At 59.9% G+C, this 21,012-nt stretch overlaps 2 protein-coding genes across 8 annotated transcripts in view; one reads left to right on the top strand and one right to left on the bottom strand.

Annotated features, from left to right (window-relative positions):
- Positions 1-96: 96 nt before the first annotated feature.
- Positions 97-4,572, bottom strand: FGF22 (fibroblast growth factor 22; the record flags this gene model as incomplete). The annotated part of the gene is made up of 3 exons (XM_082623215.1): positions 97-1,796; positions 4,069-4,259; positions 4,343-4,572. The coding sequence occupies 3 exons, from the start codon at positions 4,570-4,572 to the stop codon at positions 1,405-1,407; spliced, it is 813 nt and encodes a 270-aa protein (XP_082479341.1). The 3' UTR covers positions 97-1,404.
- Positions 4,573-10,790: 6,218 nt separating this feature from the next.
- Positions 10,791-21,012, top strand: part of POLRMT (RNA polymerase mitochondrial) — a 15,052-nt gene continuing 4,830 nt past the window's right edge. For 5 of the 7 annotated variants that reach the window (XR_014294155.1, XM_082622084.1, XM_082622085.1 and 2 more), the window contains exons 1-11: positions 10,791-10,915; positions 11,427-11,525; positions 13,652-14,271; positions 16,443-16,573; positions 16,674-16,866; positions 18,084-18,236; positions 18,438-18,602; positions 18,693-18,848; positions 19,075-19,299; positions 19,500-20,306; positions 20,645-20,767. Coding sequence is in view for 6 of the 7 variants with exons in the window: in XM_082622084.1 (XP_082478210.1) it covers positions 10,828-10,915; positions 11,427-11,525; positions 13,652-14,271; positions 16,443-16,573; positions 16,674-16,866; positions 18,084-18,236; positions 18,438-18,602; positions 18,693-18,848; positions 19,075-19,299; positions 19,500-20,306; positions 20,645-20,767 (2,760 nt within the window). In the remaining variant the exon portion in view is untranslated. The remainder of the gene's footprint in view (positions 10,916-11,426; positions 11,526-13,651; positions 14,272-16,442; positions 16,574-16,673; positions 16,867-18,083; positions 18,237-18,437; positions 18,603-18,692; positions 18,849-19,074; positions 19,300-19,499; positions 20,307-20,644; positions 20,768-21,012) is intronic. The other 2 variants (XM_082622088.1, XM_082622086.1) reach the window with 1 other exon arrangement.

Genomic DNA, 21,012 nt, shown 5'->3' with positions numbered 1-21,012 from the left:
GCTCGGCTGGGGTCCCAACTGCGTGGACAGGCCGTTGCACCCCACTCCAAGTTCGGTGGCCCGGGACCACCAGGACGACCAGCAAAACAAGGACGAAACTGCTCTGACAGACGTTTTTTAAAGGAGAAAATATGTGTATCTTGAAAGCTATTTAAAAATACATCTACTTAGAAAGAAAAGCAGGTGGTTGGCGTGTTACTTGTGTGCATCGGGGGGCGCAGCTCCGGGCCGGGGAGGTGAGCTGGCCGAGCCCCCGTGGCTGGCGTGTCATCCACAGGCTGTCCCCCATCAGGGTCACACGGCTGCCTCGGCCGGTGAGCGTCCAGCCTGTGCCCTGGGAAGTGCCCCCCATATTGGTCTTCCGTCTCTGAAGTGGAAGGTGGCTGCTGGGAGGGGTGGGAGCCTCCCCTGCACCCTCTTGGCTCCACCCCTGCAACTCAGAGGAAGATAAACCCCCAGGAGGCTGATCGCACCCCACCCCCACCCCAGCCTGTACACCCTGCCGGATCTGAGGGGCTCTGAGGACACCGTGTTAGTGTCTCCAAGGGCAGCTGTGACAACTCACCAAAACCTGGTGACTTAAAACAACACGCTTATCATCTCAGTCCTGGGGTCACAATTTGCATTTTAGGGGCTAAATGCAGGCGTGGGCAGGGCGGGTCCTTCCCGAGGCTCCAGGGCAGCATTGGTTCCGCCTTTTCCAGCTTCTAGAGGCGCTGCATCCCTGGCTCGCGGCCCCTCCTGCATCCTCACAGCCAGCAGCGCAGCATCTCCCATCTCTCTCTGCCTCTGACCCTCCCACCTCCCTCTTATAAGGACCCTGGGATGACGCTGGGCCCTTCGGGAAATCCAGGGTCGTCCCCGTCTCAGGGACCTTAACTTAATCCCACCTACGAAGTCCCCTCTGCCCCGTGAGGTGACACGTGCTCGGAGGCCCAGCACCAGGCCCTGCCAGTCTATGGCGGGTCGGTGTCCCCCAGCCTCCCTCACCTCGCTGCCTCAGGCACCCCAATGAGTTCCCAGGTCCGAGCCTTTGCTTGGCTGTGCCCGGCCTGGAATGCCCTCCCAGACCTGGCGCCCGCGTGGCCGAGTCCCCGTCTCCAGCCTGGCAGGTGCTTTTGTCGAAGCCTCCCTGCCCTCCAGCTTGTGACTGGACTCCTATGGCCCCTGCTCAGCTCAGTGTCCCCTCAGACTCAGGGGCTCCCTGAGGGCCGGCCGCGTCTGTGGGGTCCGGCGGTGTCCCCAGTGCCCAGCACAGCAGGCGCTCAACGCATGTGAAACCAGTGAGTAACCAGGCACAGGCTCGCCCGGACCGGGCCTTCCCCGGCCTCGGTCTTCAGTCGCCCGCCCGGCTCGCGCGCCTCCTAGAATCTCGGTCCAGCCGTCACTCATGGATCCTGGGCCTCAGGAGACCAGGACGGGCAGGAAGTGCGTGGACGGGTGGTGTCTCTGCGTGCGGACCCCGCGCCTCGGGGCCCCCCGCCCGTCCAACGCCAGGAACATGGGCCGGCCGTGGTGGCGCCAGGGCACGAACTCGTAGGTGTTGTAGCCGTTCTCCTCGATGCACTCCCGGAACGTAGCGCAGACGCGCTTCGGGGCGGGCTGTGAGCGGCCCTGGGCACGCCCCTGGACACGCCCCCACCGGGCGCGCCCCACGCACCCCAGCCCGCCCCGCGCACTTGCACTCACCGACCGGGAGTGGCGGCCGCGGCGGTTCATGGCCACGTAAAAGCCGGTGTTCACGGCCTTGAGCGCCACGACGCCCACGCGGATGGAGCGCATGTCGAAGAAGACGCCTGCGGGGAGGGGCTGGGTCAGGGCCCGCCCACCACCCGCTCGCCCACCCATCCCGCTCTTCATTCATTCATTCGTGTGGGGAACATTCCCTAAGTACCTACCGTGCTCCTGGCCCTGTGCTGGGCGTGGGGACGCACCAGGGACCACGCAGGTCCTGCCCGCATCTGTCCCAAGGCCTTGGGAGTGACGGGGCGGTGGAGGAAGGACACCAGGCCAGGGGGAAGGCCTGAGGCAGGACTGGCCCTGATGGGTCGGGGGAAGTCATTGGGGAGAGCTCAGGCTTTTCTCTGGAGGGCAATGGGGAGCCCAGGGGAGGGCCCCGTTAGTCACAGATGAGAAAACCAAGCCAGAAGAGGTGAGTGCCTGCCAGGTGAGCTGCTGCTATCAGATGTAGACCCCCGGCAATGAACCTGACAGCTCAGCTAGCCACGGCCGTGTCCTGTTATGGGGGAGACAATTCCAGACAGGAGGTACGGCCCAGGCAACGGCCTGGGGGTGGGACACAGGGTGTTTAAAGCAGTGTGTTCAGGTCAGTGATACCCGCTAACACTGCTTGAGTGCCAACTGTATGCCAGGCATTGTATCCCACCAAGCCCACACAGCAGCCCCAGGAGGGAGGTGTGGACCGTGCCCACTTCCCACAGGGGAAAACTGAGGCCTGAGAAGTGGCAGAGCCAGTTTCTCGGTCCCTGTCTGTGGATGGATGACCCTGGGCGAGCCCTGCCCCATCTGAGCCGTTTCCTATCCAGTGAAGCAGAGCTGGGGGACAAGCCCCAGCCCACACTCTCTGAGCCACACCCAGGCACTGGGGCCTAATCTGGAGTCAAGGCCTTGCCCTCTGGTGTTCAGTCTGGACTTGGATGCCTCAGGTGACGGGCAGCTCACCTCATGTGACATAGGACATTTGCACCTGCTAGTTCCTGGGTCAGGCACTCAGCTCCCCTTGTGCACGGCCAGCTCCTTCTTTATGAGGCTCAACTCAAGCCCACCTCCTCATTGTCACCCTTATCGCTGCCCAGATGGGGAAACCGAGGCTCAGAGAGAAGCAGTGACTGTCCCAGGTCACCCAGCAGAGCCAGACCTCACCCCCAGCCCAAGGCCACCCTTCCTGGCCAGGCCCACCACTGAGCAACCGGCCCAGCCACTCCCCCTGTCCTTGCCCTCGTCCAGTTAGCCTAATGAGGGCCTTGAGAGCCCCAGATGAAAGCAGGTGGGAAGAGCAGGGGTGATTATTTGCCCTAATGGTGGTGATTCAGGCAGTGGCCGGCAATGGATTGGCTCCCCCGCTGCCCTGCCCGGCCTCAAAAATGTGGGGAGGGCTTCCCTGGTGGCGCAGTGGTTGAGAGTCCGCCTGCCGATGCAGGGGACGCGGGTTCGTGCCCCGGTCCGGGAGGATCCCACATGCCGTGGAGCGGCTGGGCCCATGAGCCATGGCCGCTGAGCCTGCGCGTCCAGAGCCTGTGCTTTGCAGCGGGAGAGGCCACAAGAGTGAGAGGCCCACGTACCACACACACACAAAAAAAAAAATGTGGGGAGACTGAGACAGGCCTGGGGTCACCGACCACCCTGGTCTCCCACTTATCACCAACCTCCTCCTTCTCCTTCTTTGTCCCTTCATCTCCTCTTGCCTCATACATTCCACACTTATTGAGCACCTACTGTTTGCTGGGCAGGGCAGCAGAGATATGAGTCCAACTCGATGAGGTTCTGGGCACTTTGGAGCCCTAGCTCCATGCCCCCACCTCCCACCTCAGGCAGGTAATTTGCCCTCTCTGTGCCTCAGTTTCCTCATCTGCCAAATGGGTGTCTAGGAAGACATAGAGGGGTCCCCAACTCTGGCAGGTCCTGAGTTTTGTTTTGCAGGGTGGGGAGTTCAGAGTTCAGACCCAGCTCTGCCCCCATCTCATTATGTACTGGGCCCACGGGGGCCCTTCCGGGAGCCTTAGCTTCCCCTCTGTAAATGGGTCCCGTGACCCCAACCTCAACTATCTCACAAAGACCCTTCTGCTGAGCCAGGCCCGGAGCTGGGAGCTTCCCCTGTGACCTTCACCCCAACTGTCCAACCCTCCTTCCAAGTGGGTTGGACCCCATTTTACAGTTGAGGAAACTGAGGCCCCAGTCAGGAAATGACTTGGCTGACGCCACGCAGCCAGAGAAGCCTCCGGACCCTCCCTCAAGTGAGAGAGGGCCCAGCTCACTGCTGCCTTTGCTGTTATTGTCCGCCTATTTGCCCTGTACCCCTGCCCCCGCGCAGCGCCCCCGGCTACTCACTGTCAGGGCTGTCGCGCCAGAGGGTGCCCTGCACGTGGCCGCTGGATTCCACACACAGGAAGAAGTGGGTGGAGGAGAAGAGGCGCCGCCAGCGCACGTCGCCCTCCAGATGCGTGTAGCTGCGCGGTCTCCGCGGACTGTTCGGGGTACCCGCGGCGCCGGGCGCCCGTGCCAGCAGTAGCCACGCCAGACCCAGTCACAGGCCGCCGCGTATGGCCCCGCGCCCCGCTCGCCGCCGCCTGCTCTGTCTCCCCGCGCGCGTCCGCGGCTCTGCCATTGCGAGATGGGGGGCAGAGTGCCCGACGGGGCCAATAGGGCGCCTCGGGGGCGGGGCCAGAGCCACAGTGGGTGGGTCGGGATGCGGGGCGGGGCCGTGGTCAGGGCGGCCTGACCGCTCTGCAGAGTCTGGGACAGGCCAATGCGGCTCCTGGGGGGCGGGGCCAGAGCCGCAGGGGGCGGGATGACTCCCCACGGGGGTGGGGCCAGTACAGGGGTGGGGCCCATTCGGGAAAACACTCAGGTCTCCACGCGTGTTTGTTTGCCTTGCGGAACGGGGAGGGCGGTGCTTGTCCGTGAGTAGCCAGATTGGCCTGCAGGGGCTGCGGGAGTGTGAGTGTGAGAGAGGCGGGCCACAGAGACACGGCGGGAGTCAGAGCCAGAGAGAGGGAGAGACAGAGCCAGAGCCAGAGATATAAAGACGGAGCCAGGTGTACAGCACAGGTCTTGTAATAACCTATAATGGAAAAGAATCCAAAAAAGAATAGATATATATGTATAACTGAATCACTTTGCAGTACGCCTGAAACTAACACAACACTGTAAATTAACTACACATCAATTTTTTAAAAGGGTAAAAAAAAAAAAAAAAAGAACCAGAAAGAGAGAAAGACAAAGACAAAGAGACAAGAGACTGAGAGGCAGAGATAGACAGAGACTAAGATGGAGGGACAGAGTCTATGAGACTGCACAGGCGAAGATGGCTGAGACAGAGACAGAGACAGACAGATGTGTGAGAGACAGAGAGCCAGGGAGAGACGGAGCTGCCCAGGGGCCAGAGGAAGTTCTGGCCCGAGTGCCTGTCCATGCCAGCCAGGCCCCTGGACAGGGGAATGCCCCGGGGGGCTTGTCTACCCTTCCAACTGCAGCTTCCTGAAAGCCAGGCCCAGGGGGCATGCGGCTTCGCTGAGGGGTGGGCCTGGGGGAAAGTGTGGGTGGAGGGCCAGGTGAACTGTTGGAGCATATGCTGTGCACACAGGTGTTGGACAGGAAGGTGGCCGATGGGAGGATGGACAGTTGGGCATGTCTGAGGCCAGCTGATGGGAACCGGAATGATGACCAAGGCCAGCACCCCGTCCCCAGCATCCGTCTCTGCATGTCCAAGGTGTAGGAATGGAGCTGCCCTGTTACAGACACACCCACCCAGTGCCCTGGGCCCTGCGAGGTCAGTGCAGTAAACCTTCACAGACTCAGAGCCAAGCGACATCATTGACAGGTGGGGAAGCCAAGGCCCAGGAGGGGCAGGGATTTCCCCAAGGCCCCACACAGGACACATCCCAGGGCTCCCTGCCTTTTGGCTCCTGGCGGCTCAGTTCTACAGCTATGGATGCAGGCGGCACCTTTAAATAGCACCGGGGTGAGGACAAGGTGACAACCCTGCCCTGATGGACTGCTGGAGGGCCAACCGGTCCAGCTGGACGGTGTCGCCCGGATGCCTTCCTGGTGGCTCCGGGGATTCCCTGATCCATCTTCCTGGCCCCAGGAGGGCCACGCATGGGGTGTAGCAGACATCCAAGCCCAGGACCCCAGGACTGAGATAGGGGTCCAGCCCGGACTGTCTCCCCACACTCAGAGCCCTGAGGCCAGCACCCAGGGGACTGGCCTGCCGGCATCACCTCCCCAAGCCTTGCCTCCTCCTGTGGAAAATAGGCCAGGAGAGGGAAGGCTGGAAGGATGGAATGAGATAATCCACGACCTCACTGGGTACTAGGAGAAACACCTCCACGTCCCGCCAGCTAGAAGCTTGGTCTTCCCTTCATAGACTGTCCCCACCCCACCTGCCAGGAGGACAAAATCCAAGGCCCTGTATGACCGGAGGGGACCCACGCCTGAGAAGACAGCTGCGCCCCAGGTGCTTTTCACAACAGCTTCACTGAAATATAATTCACATGCCACCCAGTTCACCCAGGAAACTGTGCAAATAGTGCTTTCAGTACAGAGTTGTCAACGCTTACCTCTGTCTAGTTCCAGAACATTCCATCACCCCAAAGAGAAGCCCCGTCCCCATCAGCAGTTGCCCTCATCCCTTCCCCAGCCCCTGACAACCACGAATCTACTCTCTGTCTCTGTGGATTTGCCTGTTCTGGATGTTTCGCATCAATGGACTCACACCCTTTGTGTCCTTCTGTGTCTGGCTTCTCTCACTGAGCATCGTGTTCAACTTCCATCCACATTATATCAAGTGTCAGTGCTTCACGCCTTCGCATGGCTGAGCGATGCTCCCGTGTGTGGAGGGACCATATTCTGTTTATCCATCATCTATCGATGGACACGTGGTTGTTGCTGCCTTTTGGCTGTCGTGAATCATGCTACTGTGGATGTGTGTGTACGAGTTTAAGTGTGAATATAAGTCGCCATTTCTCTCATGTATATATCCAAGGGTGGAACTGCTGGGTCACGTGGTGATTCTATGGTTGGCTTTTTGAGGAGCTGCCAGAACGTCTTCCACAGCGGCTGCCCCATCTCACATTCTCACCAGCCGTGCACGAGGGCTCCAGTGTTCCCACCTCTTCACCAGCAGCTGTGATTGGCCATCGTTTTGATTGCAGCCATCCTAGTTGGGTACAGCAGTATCTCACTGTGGTTTTCTGGAAGACGTCAAGCCTACAGACAAGTTGTGAGAACAGCACAACGAACGCCCTGTTCCGGGAGTCCCCAATTCTACATATTATTTTTGATTTCCATCAGCTGGAGGATGAGTAGATACACTGCAGCAAACTCACGGGGGAGTACTATGCAGCCACGAAAAAGAGTAACCCACTGAATACACAACAAAGTGGATGACTCTCAGACAGAATGAGGAGAAGCAGTCAGACACAATAGATGTCGTCTATGGGACATTCTGGAAAACCAACCCACGGTGTGAACTGTCTGATGGGTGTCGCCCTCAGGGGCAATGATAGGGGACGTGAGGGGGTTTCAGGGGCTGGGTGTTCTTTGGAACACCCCTGTGTCCTGAAAAATTAATTGAACTGTATTCTTTCTATCTTTTTTTTTTTGGCCGCGCCCACGTGGCCTGTGGGATCTTAGTTCCCTGACCAGGGATGGAAGCGCGCCCCCTGCATTGGATATGCAGAGTCTTAACAACTGGACTGCCAGGGAAGTACCGTGAACTGTATTCTTGATGTGTGCACTGTTCATGTTCTACCTGAAAAATACACACGTGTGGTCTTTTTATGTACGTGAGTACTTGAGAGGCAGCCTCAGAAATGGTCGGACGAGTATTTTTTTTTTTTTTTTTGGCTGTGCCATGCGGCTGGGGATCACATTTCACCGACCAGGGATCGAACCCGGACCCTCGGCAGTGAAATCGCGGACTCTTAACCACTGGACCGCCAGGGAATTCCCGGACGAGTCTTCTAATGGCAAGGTCCTCCGTCATAGCCAAGCGGCAACCTCATCCCTCATCCACGCTCAAATGCCCCCTCTTGTCACCGTTATGTCCTTGAATACATTTTTTTCTCATCCCAAACCTGGGTAGGGCACGTGCAGTGCTTTCTGTTCTCTGTGATGGGCTGAATAAAGACCCACAAACATGTGTCCACATTCTAATCCCCAGAACCTGTGAATCTGACCTTATTTGGATAAAGAGTCTTGGCAGCTGCCGTTACATTAAGATTTTCAAATGAGATCATCCTAGGGGCCCTAAATGCAGTCACAAGTACCCTTATGAGAGACACAGACACAGAGGAGAGGCCACGTGAATGCGAAGGCAGAGACGGGAGGGACATGGCCACAAGCCCAGGACACCTGGAGCCCCAGAAGCTGGAAGAGGCAGTAAGGACCCTCCCCGGGAGCCTCCAGATGGGGCACGGCTCTGTCCACACCCTGATTTCATCCCAGTGATACTAATTTTGGATGTCTTGTCTCCAGAAATATGAGAGAATTAATTTCTGTTGTTAGGGCACCAAGTTTGTGGTCGTTTGTTACTGTGGCCCCAGGAATCTGATGCCGTGTCTTTCCATTTAGAGAGCATTCCTTGCCTTCCTCAACACGTCTCCTTTTTTTTATTATTAATTTTTTATTGGAGTATAATTGATTTACAATGCTGTGTTAGTTTCAGGTGTAGAGCAAACGGAATCAGCTATGCATATACATATATCCACTCTTTTCTAGATTCTTTTCCCATATAGGAGTAGTGTACCTACTCCTACTCTGAGTAGGTACACTACTCAGAGTACTGAGTAGAGTTCCCTGTGCTACATGGTAGGTCTTTACTAGTTATCTGTTTTATATATGGTAGTGTGTGTATGTCCATCCCAGTCTCCCAGTTTATCCCTCACCTCCCCCCAACACTTCTGTAGTCTCACAGAATGTCCCACAGCCTAAGTTCATCTGATCATCTCTTGGTTCAATTTGGGTGAAAAGTTTTGGGGAAGAACCCAGCACACACGAACAGCTTCTGAAACACAGTCTTGCCCAAACCCCAATGTCTCGATGCCATGACCCCCTCTTAAGGACATCGGTCCCCACTTGTCTCATGTGTTATTCATATTTTCATGCTTAAGTTTTACAAGGAAATTTGATATCCCCATCAGGAGTGGAAAACCAGTGCCATACGTTGACACATTGACAATAAGCTGTAAGAAGAAATACAAAGAGAAGACACCATGTGACAGAAGTCTCCGATTGGCAGGACCCCAGCCCGGGAGCTGAGACAGGGGTAACACGCAGGTGGCACCAAGCGAGACCGCCTGTGTTTGAGCAGGGACTGAAAGGAGAGTGGCTTCCTCACCGCCAAGATCCAGGATCCAGCTCTTGGGGAGATACTGGTTTAGGGAATCTGATGTCCCAGAGAGTAGAAGAGGAAACTGAGGCAAAAGAATTCAGAAGTCGGGCTTCCCTGGTGGCGCAGTGGTTGAGAGTCCGCCTGCCGATGCAGGGGACACGAGTTCGTGCCCTGGTCCGGGAAGATCCCACATGCCGCAGAGCGGCTGGGCCCGTGAGCCATGGCCGCTGAGCCTGCGTGTCCGGAGCCTGTGCTCCACAACGGGAGAGACCGAAAAAAAAAAAAAAAAAAAGAATTCAGAAGTCTTGGCTTCCAGCCCAGGCTCCTGGCTCTGCCAGACTACAGGGATACGAGGGGATGTCTCTAGATCTTGGGGGGGGGCAGGGCCAGCTGATTCAGTGACCCCCTCCCCCACCAGGCCAGGAAGGAGACCCTAGATGTGAGCCAGGTCTGAGGTCACGGCCCCCCAGGGCATCTTGGGGTGGATTGGGGCGGTTTCGGGAGGATGCTGCTGTCTGTTGAAAACATTCCCAGCTGGTGGCATCACGGTTCACAGGCCCACGTGGGCAGCTGCGTCTGGAATGTGCTGTTGAGAGGCGTCCAGACCTAGGAGTCTGGCCCTTCCACAGTACAGGTCCGGCCTCCACTCTGGGTAGTGGGGAGATTGAAGTCCGAGCAACTGGGGACAGGTGGCAGCTTGAGCTGAGGCCCCTAAGGCCCGCCGTGGTCTGGCCCCTGAGCACCCTTCCACCTTCGTCTCTGCTTCCTCTCTCCCAAACACTGCTCGAATTCCAACTTTCCACAGTTATTCCTGCCTCTCAGGCCTTTGCACTCACTTTGATTGCTGCCTGGAGCGCAGTTACACCATGTGTGCCTATTCTCATCCTTCACATACCAGCCGATCCCAGAGCAGACGCTCCCTCCCCTGACCTCAGTTTCCCCAACTGAATGATAAGGTGAGGCATGCCTTCCAGGTCTGATTCTAAAGTTCTGGCCCTGCTTACTCCTGAGTGGGATCTCCCTGGAGACCAGGGTTGAGATGCTCCAGGCTCCAGGGATTCTTTCATTCCACTTGTCATCAAATCAACTTAGTTAGAGGTGAGTCTGTGCTCTCTGCCCCACTCCGTCCCTGGCCTTGGGAACTAGTGGGTAAACTTAGGCCAGAAAGAGTGAATGAGGGAAATGTCCAGGAAACACAATGACCCAGCTGACCGTTGGCTCTGCGGCTTTGAGTCAGACGGATGTGGGCCTTCACTCCAGTCTCTCTGACATTCGTGCTGTGTGTCTTTGGGGAACTTGATTGACCTCTCTGAACCTCAGCTTCCTCCACAATAAACCGGAGATAGTAATAGTTCCCTCCCCAGAGCTATCTTTGGATCAATGAAGATCGCGGATAGGAATCTCTAAATTGCAGAACGCTGTCCTAATTATTTGGCAACTATTCCTTAAACAACAACAACAACAAAACCCGGGTTCCGGGTCCTCCCAAAGATGGCTTAGATTCTCGCAGTGTTGCCCAAGCAACGGCTCTGTCCCGCCCCGCCTCGACAGGGAACAGCCACTCAGCGGGCGCCACTGGCGCATGCCCCCCCCGCCTCCGGCGCCCCGCTTCCCCCTGGGAATTGTGGTTCCTCCCGCGCTCTCCAGGCGCGTAGTCCCTTCGCGGCCCCCGTAGGCCTTAGGACTACAACTCCCGGCGGGCGCGGGCGGCGCAGGTGCGTTGCGGCGGCGCGGTGGTTCCGTGTGCTGGCGGCATGTCCGCTGTGCGCTGGGGCCGCGGCGCGGCGGGGTTCGGGAGGGCCCTGTGGCCGGCGGGACCCCCCGGCCTCCTGGCCGAGGAAGGTAATGAAGGGGAGTCCCGGGACCGCTCCCCACCCGCGGCCGTGACCTTTGGCTTCTCGACCCTCGGGATCCAGCTCTCTCCGACCCCTGGCCCTTTGCTCTTGGGAGTTCTGGGGAACCCAGTGACTCGACCCCGCTTTCACTCGCCCTTGGCCCACTCTCCGGACAGGGGTCGGCGGGGCACTTTGATCTTCGACCCTTGATTTCTTTTGGAGCCCCATGACCCACTATTTACGGTTTAGGGTTTTTAACCTTTGAATTGTCTGTGCCTTAGTTCGACGAACCTTTTATCCTCCACCCCACGCCCCAGTTTTCTTTTTTCCTTTGCCCGTGGTGCCCCTTCACTTTTGTCCTGTTAGTTTCTTTCCAGTGTGAGACCGGTGACCACTGACAGTTCCCACTGCCTTTAGGGTTCCTTTGCCCCGGATCCTGCCATTCCTGACCCTGTCAGGGCCCTCCCTCCCCCACCCCTGATGCCCGCCTCCTTCAGCCTCCCTGGTCTCTCCTGCAGGGGCCCTTGGTGGCGTCTGGGGCCGTAAGAGGAGCTCGACTGCCAGCCCTTGTGAGCAGGACCGCCGGAAGGACTGGGGCCATGCCGAGCTGCTGGAGGGTGAGCCTGACCCCCGAGGTTTGGGGCCTGAAGCCCCTTCCTCGCTGTTCCCCCGTCGGCAGCGCTGCTGGGAGCCCCCTCCCTGGTTCCCCACAGGGACCCCGGTGAGAAGGGATGTCAGTCTGTAAGGTGGGGTGACTCATGGGGTCCCGCTCTCTGGTGGTCCGAGGGCCCACACGGTGAAGCGAGTGCTGTACACAGCGAGCTCTTGTAGTTCCCTCGTCCCAGCAGGGGCTCCCCCTTTCCAGATGAGACAGTCGAGGCCCAGATCTGTGGCTGGAGAGACTGGCTCAAGGCCACACACCGCTGCACGTGCAGAGCTGGGCTTTGAGCTATGACCTGACCAAGCTCAGTGGTCCTGGCTCAGCTTCCTGGGCTTGGGCGCATGATGGGGTCTGGTTGTGGTCATTGTCACCTGGGACGGACAGCCAGGTCCTGGTGGCCTCTGTAGCAAGTGGGGGGCATCTGTCCTTCTCGCCACCTCACTGTCCTCTCCTTCCCAGATGTCCAGTGCCTCCTGCTTCCCCTCCTGTCCCTCATCCAGTGTGTGGCCAGCAGCCAGGAGTGGGGTGGGGGAGGCTTTGAAAAACAACACCTAATTTCAGAAAACCCCAAACACGCAGATGTGAAGCCACAGGTCCCATGCGCTTCCAGAGCAACCTTCTTTCGTTTCTCACCCATCTCATGATTTTAAAGCTAAGCCCAGGGTCTGGAAATCTGAATCACTTCATCTCACTACCCAGCCTTGAACCGTCCAACTGTTTCCTCTGTCACAGAATAATCTCCAGACCCCCACTGAGGGCCACAGACCTCCGGGCCTTTGCCTACCTCCTCGGCTTCTGGCATCAGGAGCTTTGCACCTGCTTGTCTCGGGTCACCCCCCTAGGTGGCTCGGATGTGGCCGCCTCCGAGGGAAACCTGTGCCCACATCCTGCTTCTGCCGCGTGTCCTGCCCGACGCTTTGCTGCTGGACAGTCTCCCGCACGTGCAGGAAGGGTCTGCTGAGTCTCTGGTCACTGAGGCCAGGGCCGCGCCTGTGTTTCTGCTCTGGGCCAGCTCTCTCTGGGGCCGATGTTGTAGTGAGACAGGCGCAGGCAGGAGATGGATACCCTTGGTCCTCACGTTCGCGGATTCTGTGTTTGCAAAGTCTCCTACCAGCTGAACTTGTAACCCCAAAGCCGATGTACACCTTCCCAGCTGAGGTGGAGCCGGGCGACGCCCTGTCAACAGGCATCCTTTTCAGGGTGTATCTAGTGCCACGTTTTTGCATTGTATGCTATTCGTTGGTGGTTCTGCAGTTTAAAATGGCCCCAGGCATGTGCTGGGGTGCTGTCTAGTTTCCTCAGCTCAAGGGGGCTGTGACATGCCTTTTGTAGAAAATCTGCATGTTCGACAAGCTTTGTTGAGGGGTGAGTTGTAGAAGTGTTGGCTGTGAGTTCAATGTTAGTGAATCAGAAATACAGAGGAAATAAGATATCTCAGATGAGAACTCACAAGACAGGGTTATGTGTGGACCTGTTGGTGGAAATATGACCACGGGCTTTCAGGAGCCCCATGTTTGCCTGGGAGTGGTGGTTCCCTGTTCACCAGCTCAGTGGCCTGAAACTCTAGAACAGAACTGCCCCAGGTCCTGAGAGCTGACTGTCCGTGAAGTGGCACAGGGCAGCGGCGGGCTGTGAATTGTCTGTGTGTGTGTGGGCGGGGTGGGGTGGGGTAATGGCACGTGCAAAGGCCCTGAGGCCATTACGGATGGAGTGGGGTTGGGAGGGGCAGGGAGGTGCCGGCACCCCGGTGGATTTTGAAGGCAGAGCCCTGAGGAGGCGCTCACGGGCTGCGTGTAGCGGGGGGAGTCGCAGACGACCTGTGACTTTTGGTCAGGCTGGGAAGGACAGAGCTTGGTGGGGGTGGGGGAAGACGCAGAGAGGCAGGTTGTGGGCAACACCGGGAGCCTGTTTGGGTCGTTGGGTTCGAGTGGCTTGGGTGGATGGGTACTGGTTGGGTGGGCGGGGCATGCGTGGCCGACGAGGTAAGTCTAGAGATGTTTGCGGTGGTCAGCAGACACAGGGCTGAGGTCTCTCGCCTCCTGGGCAGTGGGGTCCCCTGACGTCTCGCCCTCTGCCCCACAGTGCTCAAGGCGCGGGTGCGGCAGCTGCAGGCCGAGGGTGTGGCAGAGGTGACGGTGAAGAGGGTGGCCAAGAGGGTGGCCATGGCTCAAGTCCCGGAGGCTGGCGGCACCCAGCCACCCAGGCAGGCCCAGGCAGGGGCCGCGGGGGCCGCCCCCATGCTCAGCAGCCGCTGGGCACAGAAACTGGACAACGATCAGCGGCTGATGGAGAAGCGCAAGCAGCGGCTGGAGGGGAAGCTGCAGAAGCATGTGGAGAAGGTGGCCTGGCAAAAGCATCTGCGCTTGGAGCCCCGGCTGCTGAGCAGGAAGCTGGCAAGCCAGCTGCAGCACTGGGAGCAGGGGACGCCCCAGAACCCGTGGGAGGAGCAGCTGGCACAGCTGCTGCAGGAGGCCCCGCAGAGGCTGAGCGGCGAGGCGGCAGCGGCTCCGGCGGACAGAGGCCCCACACCGCGGCTGGAGAGCCAGCAGCAGAGGCTCCTGTCCTTCTTTGAGTGCTGCCTACTCACGGGCCACCTGCCCCTGGCCCACCACGTGCTGGTCACCCACCACAGCAAGTCTCAGCAGCAGCGGCTGCTCACACTCTCCATGTACAACATGGTCATGCTCGGCTGGGCTCGCCAGGTGAGTGGCTGGGCCCAGGGAGCGAGTGCCCCAGGGTCAGGGGCAGAATCCAACCTGGGGGCACTTAGATTCGAACCCTTGTCTTTTAGCCCCAGGGCTCAGGCCTTTGTCTTTTATTGTTTTAATAATTCTTTAGGCTTGTCGATGATGAGTCACACGTGGCCTTCAAAGCAAAGTGTGAAAATGACCAAAAGGGCAGGAAGAAGCTGTGCTCTGGTTCAGAGCATTTCCTTCTGGTTACTTGACCACGGCTCTGGTGCGAGGGGCGCTGCAGACCCTCCTCGGGGCTGCGAGCTCAGTGCTTTCCATCTAGCTTGTTCTTGTCTCGAGTTTCCTAGGTAGGATCCTTCTTTTTAATGCAGACATTCACAGCTGTGAATTTCCCTGTGGGAACGGCTTTCACTGCTTCCCTCTCCCACGTCTTCTGTTTTCACCTGTGATTTCTCCTCTGACCTGTGGCTGCTTAGGAGTGTTGCTTAAGTGCCCTTGTGGTGAAAACTTCCCCAACACCCTCCCTCCCGTGGGTCTGTGGCCTCATTTGAGGAGCAGCACGGAAAGCATTAGTGCCGGGCAAACAAGGGAAACCGCTGTGTGAAGACGCAGGTGCAACTCGCTAAGGCAGGTTGGCGGCAGGGACTTGGCTGTGCGGACTCACGCACAGAACGTGGCCCAGAGCCGCCTGATAGCGCTGGGAGGCTCCCAAGGGCTCCATGGCGACAGTCACAGGGGGCTGCTTGCCTGCATTGTCTTTGCAGGAGGGCAGTCAGTTCCAGGAGTTAGTCTGCCTTCCCAGGTCTCTGGCCTCTGGCGTCCCCCCCACAAAGCGTACTGTTACGGCAGCATATTTCTGATTAGATGAGCTTCCTGGGGCTGCTGAACAAACTGGGAGGCTTAAAGTAGCAGAAGTTCGTTTTCTTTTAGTCCCAGCGGCCAGACGTCCGAGGTCAGGGCGTGGCAGGGCCCCACTCCCTCTGGAGGCTCCAGGGGAGGGTGCTTTGTGCCTGTGCCAGCTCCTGGGTCTGCGATGTCCCTTGGGCTGTGGCCGCGTCCCTCTGATCTCTGCCTCAGTGGTCACACGGCCTCCTCCGGTGTGACCTCATCCTAACTGCACCTGCGGGAACCCAGTTTCCAAATAAGGCCCTTTTCTGAGGTTCCAGGTGGATGTGAGTTTGGGGGGCCCTAGGCAGCCAGCTTATGTCAGGCAGGCCTGGCTGCCACCCAGACCTGAGTTTAGTCCCGTTCTGCCACGTGCTCCCCGTGGCCACACCCCTCCCTTCCCTCTGAGCCTCGGGTTTCCCATCTTGGGAGGAGTGAGGGCTGTAACCCAGGGCTCCAACCCCATGTGTGTGTTTAAGAGTGTGAAGGTTCGAATGCATGTTTTCATGGTGGTGGTGACATTACTGTGAGTTTTTCTTTTCTTTTTTTTTAATAAAAGTTGTTTCCACTTTTTATTTATTTATTTGGCTGCATCAGGTCTTAGTTGTGGCTCGCGGGATCTAGAGCTCAGGCTCAGTAGTTGTGGCGCACAGGCTCAGTTGCTCCGCGGCATGTGGGATCTTCCGGGACCAGGGCTCGAACCTGTGTCGCCTGCGTTGGGGGGCGGATTCTTAACCACTGCGCCACCAGGGAAGTCCTCCTGCCGTGAGTGTTTAGAGGTAGGATAGATGGGCTGAATCTGGACCAGCAGCGTCTGGTAGGCCTTTCTGTGACTTCGCCAGTGCTCCTCATCTGCTCCAGCCTCCTGTCGCTGCTGAAGCGAGTATTTAATTTAAACTAAGCTAAGTGGCCGCTGTGGTTGGTGACTACCGGCCTGAGCAGCCCCCCCTTCCCCCCCCACGCCGGGCCGTGCAGACAGTCACCTAGGACCCAGTTGCTGGCACGTGGTCTGGGGTGGCAGTACCTCTCAGACAGGGTGCAGGACACATGGCGGGGTGCTGGGAATGCCTCTCTCTGGAAGGGTCTGTGGCATCTCTCCTGAGCCACCAGTGGGCTGGAGGAAAAACCGCAGGGGAAGTTAGCCGGGAGGCCTGTGTGGAGGAAGGAGGCCTGGTCGTCGGGAAACTGGGTAGAGGAGCGGGCGGGCAGCAGGGAGCACTGTGGGCCGAGCTGGGGCTGCCCTTCCGCCCACACCCGGCCCCTCCGCAGGCCCTCACCCCGCTTGGTTCCCCCAGGGCTCCTTCAAAGAGCTGATGTACGTGTTCTTCATGTTGAAAGACGCCGGCCTCGCCCCGGACCTGCGGTCCTACGCGGCCGCCCTGCAGTGCATGGGGCGCCTGGACCAGGATGCTGGCACCATCCGAAGGTGGGTGGGTCGTTGTGGGGTGGCCTGGCTGAGCTGGGGGTTGGGGTCTCTGGGGCTCCCCGGGCACCGGCGCTATGAGCCGGGTGTGTGTGCCCTGCAGGTGCCTGAAGCAGATGACGCAGGACGGGCTACAGCTGCAGGGGCTCTTCACGGCTGTGCCGCTGAGCGCCGAAGAGAGGGCTGAGCTCCTGCGGGCTGTGCGCAAGGCCAAGCCCACCTTCACCCCTCCGCGGCCGCCTGTGCCCCCGCCCCAGCTCAACACCTCGCCGCTGCTCCGGGAGATCTACGCCAAGGTGAGCTGGGGCCTGTGGCCTGGCACCTGTCGGGGGCGGGGGGCGGGGGTGTGTGTCGTCTCCGGGCGCCTCGGCCCCTCCCCGTCTCTCCTGGTGGGGTCGGCCCCACCTGACCCCATTCTGGCAGGAGGGAGGCTGCTGTGGGGGGCCCATGCCGCACCGTCCTCGGTTTCCACGTGGCGATGCAGCCGTGGGCCGAGCGTTGGGGTGTCGCAGGGCCTGTGTGCCCTCCCTAAGACTGGACAGCGAACTCCGCAGGCGGCAGGCAGCGGGCGAGGCTGCACTCGCCTCCCAGGGTGGAGCAGAGTGTGACGTCTTGAGGCACTGCTGGGTTTTGTCTTTTTACTGGAACATAATTCTCCTATTCTACAGTTCACCTTTTAAAGTGTAATTCAGTATTTTTTTTTTTTAGTATATTGATCTCTGTAATTCCAGAACATTCCATTATCCCAAAAGGAAGCCCGTCCCCATCAGCAGTCAGTCCCCATTCCCACCCCCCCGCCAGCCCCTGACAACCACTAGCCACTAACTCTCTGTGGATCTGCCTGTTCTGGACGTTTCCCATCAATGGAATCACACCCTGTGTGTCCTTCTGTGTCTGGCTTCTCTCACTGAGCATCATGTTCTGGGGGTCCATCCACGCTGTAGCGAGTGTCAGGGCTTTCACCCCTTCTCAGGGTTGAGTGATGTTCCCGTGTGTGGAGGGACCACATTGTGTTTATCCATCATCTGTTGACGGACACTTCGGTCATTTCTAGTTTTTAAGCATCATGAACCGTGCTGCTGTGGCTGTGGACAGGTCTTTGTGTAGATGTAATGTTTTGGATTCTCAGTGTGTTGGGTTTTGCTATTTTTAATTTATCTATTTTTGGAAGGGTCACACATTCACACAGCTGCAAGTTTAAAGAGAAAACAGCAGCATCCGGGGACTTGCACTGTCTTCCTGGGCATCCTGCCCGCCTGGCAAGGCCAGCAGATGCTGTTACACCAGCATCGTTGTCTTACTATCCTGGGCCCTGCTCTCCCCCCAGCGTTAAGGATGGACGATTTTCAGGAGACTTGGGAAAATGACTGATTCTACCGGGGGGCGGGTGGGGGTCCCGGGCACGTGTAGGGTGGGCAGCTGCTCTTCTTGACCTCGGGTGTGGCTGGAACCCTATGGGACTCAGGTCGAGAGGTCAGGCACCAGAACCTCACCACCAGCCTGTTGCCACCAGCAGGATCCCGCTGTGTCCTACCCGAGGCTGCACTTGTCCCTGAAGGAGCTGCAGGGCCTCTTCCGACAGCAGCTTCGCATGGAGATGGCCACCACCGTCACCGTGGAGTCTGTGGAGAAGGTTCCACTGCTGACCAAGGAGGTCCTGCATGCGGTAAGGGGCTGGGGGGTGGTCTGCTCCGGCCGAGCTGGGCGTCCCCTGCCTGGGCAGGGTCGCGTGGGGGAGGCCGGCTGCACGGCAACCCCCACCACCCCCGCACTGAGCCAGGCACTGCCAAGGTGTAGGGCTGGGGCCTCGCGGGCTGCAGGGTTGGGTGGGCACGGTGATGACTCCTCGTGTGCCCCCTCCCCCCAGCGGAAGACCCTGGCAGGCCTGCGCGCCCGATGGAGGACGGCGCTGTACCGGGAGCTGCAGGAGACCAAGGAGAGCGAGGCCCACGCTGCTCGAGAAGGCCGCCTCTCGCTCTTCCCGTACCTGTGCCTGCTCCGTGAGAAGGACGTGGTGGGGATGCTGCTGCAGGTGAACGCGGGGCTGGGGGGAGGGGCTGCTGTGGGAGTGCCTGCGGGTGCCACGCGGAGCGCGGGGCTCATGGTGCTCACTGCCCTCCAGACCCTGCAGGCGCTGCCCGCGCAGGGAGAGTCCCTTCTCTTCCTGGCGCACGAGCTGGGTCTGCGCGTCTTCAAGAGGAAGCAGCTCAGAAACGAGGTGCAGGAACTGGAGCAGCGCTACTCCAAGTACCTGCACCTGCTGGCCTCCGACACCCAGGTGAGGCCCAGGGAGCCTGGGTGGGGAAACGCAGGCGTTGAGCGGAAGGCCCCTCCCCTCTCTCCTCTCCCCTTTCCTGAGGCGGCCGGATTTGCCCCCAGACTCCACCTCATTTTCCTCACCTAACCCTGGGATAGCAGTCAGCTCACCCCTCCCTGGGGGTGGGTGGGGGTCTCCAGCTCTGCACCCAGACCCTCATCCCCCTGAGCCACCCTCCCACTCGCAGGTGGCGGAACCTTGCCTGCCACGGCAGCATTGGGAGGCACTGGGGGTGCCTGAGGCCCCCCACGAGCAGCCCTGGCCCATGTCAGTGGTGGTGCAGCTGGGCAAGCAGCTGGCGGAGGTGCTGGTGCGGGCCGCACAGATGCCCAGCAGCCTGGCAGCGCCCCGGAGCCCTGGCACGCTCATCCCTGTGCTCTACCACGTGTACTCCTTCCGCAGCTTCCGCCAGGTGGGCCACTGTGGGGACGGGCCTGCGAGGAGGCCGCGGGCTCCGGGTGGTGCAGGCCCCTGGGCCATGGTGGGATCCTGCCAGAATTCTGCTGTGGCCCCGGACCTGGTCTCAGGGTTGGGGCATCTGAGGGGACCCCAGGGCCCTCCTCCACTGCCTTTGGGGCAGCCCCCTGACCTTCTCCGCCTGCCCGCCCCCAGATCGGGATCCTGAAGCCTCACCCGGCCTTCACGCAGCTGCTGGAGACGGCGGCGGAGCGCACACTGACCTTTGAGTCGACGGACGTGCCCATGCTGTGCCCACCACTGCCCTGGACGTCGCCCCACTCGGGCGCCTTCCTGCTGAGCCCCACCAAGATGATGCGCTCAGTGGAGGGCAGCCAGCAGCACCAGCTCCTGCTGGAGCGCTGCCCGCCTACCGAGCTGCACGGCGCCCTGGATGCCCTCACCCAGCTGGGCAACTGTGCCTGGCGGGTCAACGGGCGCGTGCTGGACCTGGTGCTGGAGCTCTTCACTGACAAGGGCTGCCCTCGCCTGGGTGTGCCCGCCCCGCCCTCCGAGGCCCCCCGGCCACCCGAGGGCCGTCAGGCTCCCAAGCGCTGCTTGCTGCCCGAGGTCTCGCCCGCTGAAAAGGCTGAGATGCGGCGGGAGCTGGCCCGGCGCCTGAAGGTGGCACGGGAGATGCAGAGCCTGCGCGCCGATGCACTGTACCGCCTGTCGCTGGCCCAGCACCTGCGGCACCGCGTCTTCTGGCTGCCACACAACATGGACTTCCGCGGCCGGACCTATCCCTGCTCACCGCATTTCAACCACCTGGGCAGCGACCTGGCCCGCGCACTGCTGGAGTTCGCCCAGGGCCGCCCACTCGGCCCCCACGGCCTTGACTGGCTCAAGATCCACCTGGTCAACCTCACGGGGCTCAAGAAGCGCGAGTCGCTGCAGGCACGCCGGGACTATGCGGACGAGCTGATGGAGGACATCCTGGACTCGGCGGACCGGCCCATGACGGTGGGTGGCGTGGGGAGGACAGCAGCTGGGCCCTGACCCCTGACCCCTGACCGTCTGGCTCTCCTGGCCGCCGCGGCACCCACTTCAGACCCATGCAGGCACCCCCCACCCCCTGCTTCTTCCCAGGCACCCTTCTGCTTGTCTTTCCTTCTGTCCTGGGCCGTCGGCAGCCTCCCATGCCACAGTAGGCCTCCCTCCAGGCTGGTCCCTCCCTGGTCTATCACTCCTGTCCTCTCTCCACGCCTGTCCCCACGCCACCTGGGCCCGCCCAGGAAGTACCCCCAGGCTGGCTCTGACCCCACCGGGCCTGGCCTCACCCAGCCGGCTGCTTCCTGCAGGGCCGCAAGTGGTGGATGGAGGCAGACGAGCCCTGGCAAGCCCTGGCCTGCTGCATGGAGGTCGCCCGGGCGGTGCGTGCCCCCGACCCCACCGCCTACGTCTCCCACTTCCCGGTTCACCAGGTGAGCTGGGGCACTCCGGTGTAGAGCGTGCCCTGCCCTTGTGGGCCCCTGCCAAAGGTGTCTCGCTCGGGCTGAGGTGCCGAGGGATGGCACGGGTGTCCGGCACCTGCCCATCCCACTCTGCGCAGGATGGTGTTCCCACGGTGAGCAGCTTGTGCAGGCACGCCCCGCCCCTTTCTGTGCCTCGGTTCCGTTTCGTGGGGGCTGACGCCCGCCCGTCGTTGTGGGAGGTCCAGGGAGCTCGC

The sequence above is a fragment of the Mesoplodon mirus genome, assembly GCF_964341445.2.
Source record: "Mesoplodon mirus genome assembly, chromosome: 5".
Classification (NCBI taxonomy): Eukaryota; Metazoa; Chordata; class Mammalia; order Artiodactyla; family Ziphiidae; genus Mesoplodon; species Mesoplodon mirus.
The sequence above is the reverse complement of the archived record's forward strand: the minus strand, read 5'-3'. Positions and strand labels throughout refer to the sequence as shown.